The 10,145-nt window shown below is 41.8% G+C and overlaps 1 protein-coding gene across 1 annotated transcript in view; it reads right to left on the bottom strand.

Annotated features, from left to right (window-relative positions):
• Window positions 1-756: 756 nt before the first annotated feature.
• NCMAP (non-compact myelin associated protein) overlaps window positions 757-10,145 on the bottom strand; it is a 55,403-nt gene continuing 46,014 nt past the window's right edge. Inside the window, exon 4 of the mRNA XM_075195372.1 lies at window positions 757-2,669. Within this exon, the coding sequence (XP_075051473.1) occupies window positions 2,534-2,669 (136 nt within the window). The 3' untranslated portion in view covers window positions 757-2,533. The remainder of the gene's footprint in view (window positions 2,670-10,145) is intronic.

The raw sequence follows: 10,145 nt of genomic DNA, 5'->3' as shown, positions 1-10,145 counted from the left end.
GCTAGGTACACACTGGCCCAATGATTGCACCAATGAAACCTCCAATCAGCCGACATCCGACCATTTGGTCAGATATTGTGTGAGCGTGTATAGTGACACAATGATCTAAAGTTGTCCCAAAGGGCCGATCATCGTTTCATTTGGTTGGTCGTACTGTTAAATATTTTTTACGACCAATCACCGACCGATCATGTAGTGTGTGTGCACTCATGCTCACGATTTCCATAGAGTTTACAGAGTGTTCTTTTCAGCCGATGCTAGCGATGAATGTCCCGGTGAATAAATGTAGAGAGTGCTGTAGAAGGAATAATGAATTTGTTCGTTCTGTAACAGAATGTTTTGATTCAGAGTCACAGAAGCTAACGAAATTCGTTAGGACATGTGGATAGCTATAACAAGGCGGTTTTAATCAGTGAGACAATGTGACAATAGTGAATTAATGAATATTGTGCTGTCATTCTCTGAAGACTAGAGGACCAGATGGAAGAGCACAGATCTGAAGGTAAATTGTGTCAGTGTGTATGCATGAATCGCCAGACTGATCTGACCTTCAGTTGTAGGTACAATCGTTTGAGATAACGCACCTGATGGAAAATTCTTCAGTGTGTACCTAGCCTAAATCGTATCTAGTGTGTACACATGTATCAGCAGACTGATTGGAGCTTCAGTCGTTTGTAAAATTATTAGTGATAACAAATTGGTTGAAAGTTTTTGTAGTGTGTATCTAGCCTAACACTGAATTGACACTGCAGGATACACAGTAAGCTGAGAACTTTATTTCAACCACTGAGCATTTATTGTAATGTACAGCATTTTACATCAACATGCAAAAGGAATGACAGCAGCATTGTTATCTAATAATAAACTAACAATCACATGTCCAACAGTTTGGGCTTTGCAGATAGTCCCTGAGTTTAACCCATTCAATGCTAGAACTGCCTTTTAAGACATTTAAATGTTCAAGCAATGAATGTGTTAATCAGTTAACAAAGCTATTTTTTTTTTGCTACTGGAACCATTGGCTCCAGGCTACCCTGTTAAAAGTACATGACAATTTTTTCCAGATGCATGTTGAAAACAGGTTCCATTTACCTAGGTAAGAGACTAATTCAGCCTTATTTAGTTTCCAAATCAACATAACCCTGTGTTATGATGTTTTATCTTTAGATAAATGTGGTGACTGTCTTTATGACACCTGTATTTGGCGTTTAAAAAGCCCCCATAAAATAACACTATAATTTTCAACAATAAGATGGACTCTGGTTGGCTGCCTGTTGTTACCAAATTTCATCTCCCATGATCCTTAGCAAAGTTTGCTAATCATCAAGGGACATTCAGTACTGCAACAGTGGGAGTGTTAAAGGTTGCACAAACACTACTCTAAACCTGTCAGAGTAATATCACAATAATTATGTCTGTCACATTAGTGAAATGCACTACAAATTAAAACATTACTCCAAATGAATCATGCACCCCCTTATGTATGTCTACTGCAGGCAAGTGTGTACATACCCCCTAACATTGTTCCAGAGGTATTTGAGAAAAATGGAATGTTAGGGTCATAGTCATGCCACACTGGGGAAGGGTGGGGAATAGCCAGTGCTTCTTTCAAATCACTAGGCAGCCCATACTCTCTCCCAACTCTTAACTTTGAATTGCCACACCCTCCATTGGCAGGTATGTGCACTCATCCTCCGCACCAGGTGGGACAAAAGTGCTTACTGGCCAGACACTAGCATTACTCCCATCTAAATTGGGATAATTGGGAGGTATAAATATGCCTCATTAGTTGCAAACCCCTGCACCTTTATCTATACATCTGAAAATGATATAGTTACAGAGTGTCACTGTCTATGATAGACATACTCCATTGAGGGGAGGGGAGCAAGTTAAGATTAGGCTATGATTGTCACTTCTGTGTCATTTAATTACTCACATTCCTGAGATGCTGCTCATTACCCCAGTTGCAACTTTATACTGGTGGTTTTGCTTACATTGTTGTTCTGGGTTTGCAAAACACAGTTCTTATGAATGGCTACAGTGGGATGAAAGGTTGTGGGGTGACAACAGATTAATAGAAAGAAAATATCCAACAATCTACATTCAACATTCTTTCTATATATAAATATAAATATATATATAAAACAGCCATCAAGAGGTCAGTCATGTTTACAGAAATGTGCCCCAGTCTAACAGTTCACTTCCTTGGTTTGCATAACCACAAGACACTTAACAGAGAAAAAGTACAAGAGATTTTCGTGCAATGAGGCTTTCTATTGCCATAATATGTACAATCCAGGCAATATCATTTAGGCTTTCTTGAATTCCTATACAACAGTTGATTTCTTAGAAAATGTAAATTTACTGATTCCATGATGGCATTGTTAATGCAGGGATAGTCTCCAAAACAGAGCCATTTTCTCACATTTTTTAATTCATGATTTAACGCAGTTCTGGAGGTTTTTAGTCAATGTCAGAAACTAACTTAGTCGTCATCCAAATAAAAGCACAACTTCATTTTCCCGAAGCATGGTCATCGATTCTCAAGGCGGATATCAGGTGGAACAGATGTTAGAGATGTGGGTTGACTGATGGAACTGTGGTTACCTCGTGTGCTTGGTGTAGTTTTGGTGCTTTTCATTCCCAGTTCCCTCTCCGTCCGTGCGCGCCTGTTACATTATAGAGTAACAAAATGCATCAAATATATTTATTAAAAAACAAACAAACAAAAAATACATAGGTCAGCTGATTCAACATAAATACTAGATGCTAATTGTTTATATATTTTATATTTAGCAATTCTTAAAAAAGGTTACCTTTGCCAAGCAAATTCATTTGTGATTTAATACCCTCCCTCCCCCATGCCACCTTGTAAATAACTTGTTGTCACTTGTAACTCTATGATAAAAGTAGAGTGTATTGCGTTTTCTCAAGAAAGCAAAGCATTTGCATTTCTAGGATTGCAGGCAACAATTCAGTGTTCTGTTAGTATTAGCATACATTTAGACTTTGAGCTATGTTTATGGTTAGAACACTTGCTTGGATTACTGTTTGTGCTCATGTTATCGCCAAGGTTAAAGGTTGGGATATGTTCAGGGGCTAAAGCAGAGTTGGGATTAGGCTTTTAGGTTCGGTTAAGGACGGTATTTTTTAATTCTTTTAATTTTACATTTACTTTAACCCAGGAGATCCATGGCCATGTCATTCACTTGAAAGAGGCACATCTCTGTGAAAAAGGGTCTCTTTTCCAAGGACACTTAAGGCAAAGGTGGAAGATCTTTTATGGTGTCTGCTATCGGCCATTGTTACTAAGAAGTTTAATGGTGACCCTAGACAAATCTAATTTTTTCTACTTAATGAAGAAAGATAATGCTAGAAAAAAAAAATATTTACAACAATGTAAAAGCTACTGGGTACACATTAAAGTGGACACCGATCAGCCACAATATTAAAACCACTGACAAGTGAAGAGAATAACAGTGATTATCTTGTGTAACAAAGGGAGGCATTTATCTGACAAGATGCAGAGAAAACATACAAGCAGAGTAAGACATTGGCGCAGTTATGCACCTAGATTTCGGTTAAACCAAGTGAAGACTTATGTATAGTTTAAAGTTTGTTAACTTACATGATTTCCTCTCAGCAAACAGACAGGGTGTGTCTGTTAGTGCAAACCAGAGCCAGTGATGGGCGTTTTCTCTTAAAGGGAAGGTGGGTGTGTCACCTGCCCATCAAGCTAGGGCTGGGGGAGGAGCAGGGCCGGACTGGCCATCTGGCACTTCTGGCAAATGCCAGAAGGGCCGATGGCTGGATGGGCCGGCCCGACTGCTCCCGTCTTTTTGGTGGCTCTGCTGCGCGCTCCTCAGCTCCCTCCCCCGTTATGCTGTGCACTGTTACACTGGTGAGTTTCCTGTTTTTCTTTTGTTTTTTTTTACTGAAGAGGAGGGGGGGGAGTGCCCGTGATTTTCGGGGGGTCGCTGCATTTTCGGGGGGAGGGGGATGTTGCTGGGGTGCCGTGATTTTCGGGGGGGGGGATGGGGGGTCGCTGGGGTGCCGCGGTTTTCGGGGGGTCGCGGGGGTGCCGCGATTTTTGGGGGGTCGCGGGGGTGCCCTCATTCTCGTGCACGGAGGGGGGGGTTCAAGAGTGTGGAAGAGCCATGGGGTGCTGGGAAAGGGGGTGAGATAGCCAGAGGGTGCTGGGAAAGGGGGTGAGAGAGCCAGGGGGTGCTGGGAGAGGGGATGAGAGCCAGGGGGTGCTGGGAAAGGGGGCGAGAGAGCCAGGGGGTGCTGGAAAAGGGGGTGAGAGAGCCAGGGGGTGCTGGGAGAGGGTGTGAGAGCCAGGGGTGCTGGGAGAGGGGGTGAGATAGCCAGGGGGTGCTGGGAGAGGGGGTGAGAGCCAGGGGGTGCTGGGAGAGGGGGTGAGAGAGCCGATGGGGGTGTTGGGAAAGGGGGTGAGAGAGCCAAAGGGGGTGAGAGAGCCGAAGGGGGTGCTGGGAAAAGGGGTGAGAGAGCCAAAGGGGAAGAGGTGCTGTGAGAGGGGTGAGAGAGCCAGGGGGTGCTAGGAGAAGGGGTGAGAGAGCCAGGGGATGCTGGGAGAGGGGGTGAGAGCCAGGGGGTGCTGGGAGAGGGGGTGAGATAGCCAGGGTGTGCTGGGAGAGGGGGTGAGAGCCAAGGGGTGCTGGGAGAGAGGGTGAGAGAGCCGAAGGGGGTGTTGGGAAAGGGGGTGAGAGAGCCAGAGGTGCTGGGAGAGGGGGTGAGGGCCAGGGGTTGCTGGGAAAGGGGGTGAGAGAGCCGAAGGGGGTGCTGCGAAAGGGGGTGAGAGAGCCAAAGGGGAAGAGGTGCTGTGAGAGGGGTGAGAGAGCCAGGGGGTGCTAGGAGAAGGGGTGAGAGAGCCAAAGGGGAAGAGGTGCTGTGAGAGGGGTGAGAGAGCCAGGGGGTGCTAGGAGAAGGGGTGAGAGAGCCAAAGGGGAAGGGGGTGCTGGGAGAGGGGGTGAGAGAGCTAGGGGAAGGGGGCGCTGGGAGAGGGGGTGAGAGAGCCAGGGTGGTAGGGGGTGCAGGAAGAGAAGTGAGAGAGCCAGGGGGTAGAGGATGCAGGAAGATGTGTGAGAGAGCCAGGGGAGTAGGTGGTACAGGAAGATGTGTGAGAGCCAGCAGAGAAGATGGTGCAGGGGGTTAAGGAGAACATGGTGCAGGGGCATAGGTAAAAGAAAGTGTAAAGGGAGAGACATCTTAAGAATTCGAATGTGAGGGATGCAGCTATCATAAAACACAAGTAGTAATGAAGAATGGAAATGCACAGAGGGGACAAGTGTTAAAAAAAATAAAAAATCAAGCCTTCATACTCCATTCACTTATATTTTCTATACCCCCACTCCTAAATTTCTGCTTCGACCACTGCCCTCTATTCCTGCTCCCGACTGGCTGTGTAAGCTGACAGCTGCTGATCCCTCCTCGCCCAGCGCGCCCAGTAGGAGAACAGAACACAGGATGCCATAATCAGGTAAGTTCATATATTTTCTCGTGTGCAATATGTTTTTAACCATCCTTTCTTGAACTGGGGACACTACAGCGTATCCAATAATGTTTAACACTATGTATTGCTCATTATTGCGCTGTAATGTTTTTTGCATATTTATCTGTACGGAGATTTTTAATTAAGAGGAAAAAACATCGCTTGTCATAAATTTTATCTGTAATTGTGTCAATATATCTATTTTTGTTTGAATTGTAAATGATGTATTAAGCTGCTCTTGGGACTCACACTCAGTATCTGATATGCTGTACCAATTTTTATTTGTGAATGAGTTTTTGTCTGGGCTTTACTAATGATTTGGGGGCACTACTATGGCATTATGTTATTTGGGGTCACTATTGTGGCATAATATGATTTGGAGGCACTACTGTATGGTATATGTTTTGGGGGCACTACTATGCCATAATATGATTTGTGGGCACTTCTGCATGACCAAATATGAATTGAGGGTAATACTATGTGGCATAATATGACCTTGGGGCACTACAATGTGGCATATTATGAACTGGGCACACTACGGTGTGGCATCATATGAACTTCTGCCAAAGGCAAGTCTTTCATTGTTGAATATGATGGGAGCCCAAAGAAGTTGCTGTATCGGGGCCCAAAATTCCTCTTGTCAGCCCTGCCTGTGAGTCAAGGGGGTAGACGTCTCCAGGTAAATAATCTAAATGTTTCCTATCTAATCAAACTGATGGATCACATCCAATTATTTCTCACCCACCTCCTCTATCCCCCTTAATTTATATACTGTGTTATTTAAAATGAATAGAAAAGACGCATATCCAATTACTGTAGTAAAACAAAAATATTTTTCTCTGACATTTTGCTGTAGATGGAAATACTTTTAATGCGGCCGTGTGGGTTCAACTGATCATTCAATAGTTATGTTTTTTTTAGATATACGTTAGTTTTATTTCATGTGGAATGATTCATGAAAATTTTGCCATTACTATTTAATTGAGGGAAAAGGGTACCTGTTACCTATATGTGTGTGTAAGTACTCTGTTCGTTGTTGCTATTTTGTGGGAGATTTGAAAAAAGCAAAACATTGTTTCCTACTGTGGCGCCTGTATAGTTGGTGGTATTGCTGTAGTATGGTGGATATGTTGTAGTGTGTTTGGGGCTTAGTATTGCTAATAAGTAGGAGAGGGTATTGCTATAATGTGGGGGGTGATGCTGAATGCTGTAATGTGGGGGGTGATGCCGGTTGCTGTAATGTGGGGGGGGTGATGCTGGATGCTGTAATGTGGGGGGTTATGCTGGACGCTGTAAAGTTGGGGGTGATGCCGGTTGCTGTAATGTGGGGTGTGATGCCAGTTGCTGTAATGTGGGGGTGATTTATGTAGTATGAGTGTGTGTGGGGGGTTATTTATTGCTGTAATTTGGGTACTAATAATGTATTGTCATGGTATTTATTGATGTAATTGGGGTGCTAATAATGTAATGTTGAGGGTCATTAGGAGAAATAAATACCCCCCCCACACACACACACTCATACTACATCATGTTGTACTGCGCCAGCAACAGTGTGCAACAATATAGTGCATGGAGCCCACAACACGTGGGCCTGTGTGCTTTAAATGGCAAGGCTGATTTTTAGTCCCAGTCCGGCCCTGGGGAGGAGTATCATGCATAAAAGCTTGTTTGTATCATTTGTGCACGGAGACCAACGCTGAGGAAGCTGGCTGGTCTTGAGAGAGCTGAGCTATGTCTAGCTAGCGTTTAGGGTCTCCAAGAATTGCTGTGAAATCTGTATGGTGTCAAAACATTTACCATCCTGACAATAAAACTACATAAAAAGGAAGAAGTTGTTCGCGTGTGCTTCTGCAGTAGCGGGCTCTTGCCACACTTGTTACAATGGCACCTGTCAAGGGGTGGGATATATTAGGCAGCAAATGAACAGTCCATTCTTGAAATTGAAGTGTTGGAAACAGGAAAGATGGGCAAGTGTAAGGATCTGAGCGATTTTGACAATGACCAAATTGTGATGGCTAGATGACTGGGTCAAAGCATCTCCAAAGCAACAGGTCTTGGGGGGTGTTCCTGATATGCAGTGGTCAGTACCTACTAACAGTGTTCCAAGGAAGGAGAACCGGTGACAGGGTCATGGGTGCCCAAGGCTCATTGATTCGCATGGGGCTAACCCATCTGGTTAAATCCCACAGAAGAGCTACTGTAGCACAAATTGGTGAAAAAGTTAATGCTGGCTATGATAGAAAGGTCCACATTCAGTATATACTCTGGATCAAAGGAGCATAAAATTAAAACTTAACTTTTATTCTTGTATGTAAAATTAGCAAAATATAAAGTAAACAATAAGTGAAAGTGTCCAAACATTGGTGAAATAAAACTGCTGTCTATACCCCTTATTTTTCCTTATAATATATAGAGAGCTTTTGCTTAGTAACATTCAATATTATTAACTCCTTCTGTGCCAAATACCAAGAATCACATTATATAAATAAATAGAATTATATATTTCCTTTAATCTCAATATTATCTTATATATAATATTCTTCTCAGCTTTTTAGTGCATATATAGAGAGATAGCCTGGGGGAATTATACTATCAGTTGTAACAATATGTAGCGCCGCAATACATGGCAGGCTATGGAGGGTGAATTGCTATCTGCCTGGCTACGGATCCAAACTGGCTGTGGTTTTAATGGAGCATAAGAATGTAAGCAGCTTCAGAGTTAAAGTAGGATTGAGTGCAGACAGCGAAGACGCCGACGCGCATTTTGCTAAGTCTGCTTAATTAGTGGCAAGCTGAGGGTTTGATTTGACATTTGTTATATAGTCTAAAAGCAGTTCCCCCCGTCAGCTGACGGTGGCGCTCACCAATAACATAGAGGCTGTGTGATTGTGATTGACAATGTGCTTTTCCAATATAGAAATGTGTTTTTATAGTTCCGCCTCCCTGTATCTGTGATTGGTCCAATATTGTTCCTGGGAACCTTAATATCGGACATATCTTTGCTCATAATGTATGATTAATGTTCGGGAAGGTGCATAATATTAAATACAGTTTGAAAGGATGAATCAAATGAATTCCAATGAGTACTTGAATTGTTATATATTCAAGTTGCTAATAAATATTGTGTCTTACATATTAATATTCCTTCCATGGCTTAAATCGTATATATGATGCTTATCATTTGCAGTTATATGTTATATATATATATATATCTAATATATTACTTATAAAAATCTAATAAGATAGGTGAGTGTATACTCTTAATAGAAAGTATGTATTTCTTAGATTAATATATAAAACGTGATGACAAACTATTGATGTGACATGTGTAAGAGTTCTACAACACCAAAACTGGGAACATAAAAAGTGTTTGGATAATATTAATCTAAAAGATTATAAATAAAATATATTATATAATAAAGTGATTTATTTTTACCGACTTGAATATATAACAATTCAAGTACTGTATTGCGGCGCTACATATTGCTACAACTGACAGCTTGGGGGAATTTTACTATATTTCTATATATGCACTAAAAAGCTGAGAAGAATATTATATATAAGCTAATATTGAGATAAAGGAAATATATAATGCTATTTATTTATATAATGTGATTCTTGGAATCTGGCACAGAAGTAGCTTATAATATTGAATGTTACTAAGCAAAAGCTCCTCTATATATTATAACGAAAAATAACAGGTGCATACACCAGTTTTATTTCACCATTGTTTGGACACTTTCACTTATTGTTTATTTTATATTTTGCTAATTTTACATACAAAAATAAAAGTTAAGTTTTAATCGTATGCTCCTTTGATCCACAGTATATACTGAATGTGGAGTTAATAGTGCCCTTATGTTAAAGAACTTCTTTTTCTCCTATTATATCGATTAAGTTTACAGTAGCACCCCCAGATATAAAATATTAGGACTGATATATATATATATATATATATATATATATATATCAAGCTATAATTAAGGGGTTTTCAACTCTTAGCAATTGGTGTGACAGTCTCTTTCTTTCCTTTTAAATCTATGATAGAAAGGTTTCAGAACACACAGTGCACCACAGCTTGCTGCATATGGGGCTGCGTAGCTGCAGACCAGTCAGAGTGCCCATACTGACCCTTGTCTACTGCCGAAAGCAACTGCAATGTGCATGTGAGCGCCAGAACTTGACCATGGAGGAAGGTGACTTGGTCTGATGAATCACATTTTCTTTTACATCATGTGGATGACTAGGTATGCATGCATTGTTTACTCTGGGAAGAGGTGGCACCAGGTAGAAGACAAGCTGGACACGGCAGTGTGATGCTCTGGGCAATGTTTTGCTGGGATTCTGGCATTTATGTGCATGTTGCTGTGACACGTACCACCTACCTAAACATTGTTCCAGTCCAAGTACACCCCTTCATGGCAATGGTATTCCCTATTTCGATATGATAATGTGCCCTGCCACACTGCAAAATTGTTCAAGTATGGTTTACGGAACATAAAAAAGACTTCAAGGTGGTCACTTGGCCTCCAAATCCCCCAGATCTCAAGCCAATTGATGATCTGTGGGATGTGTTGGAAAAAGAAGCTCAAGCAACTTACAGGACTTAAAGAATCTGCTGCTAATGTTCTTG

The sequence above is a fragment of the Mixophyes fleayi genome, chromosome 2, assembly GCF_038048845.1.
Source record: "Mixophyes fleayi isolate aMixFle1 chromosome 2, aMixFle1.hap1, whole genome shotgun sequence".
Taxonomy (NCBI): Eukaryota; Metazoa; Chordata; class Amphibia; order Anura; family Limnodynastidae; genus Mixophyes; species Mixophyes fleayi.
This window is presented reverse-complemented; position numbering and strand designations above follow the sequence as displayed.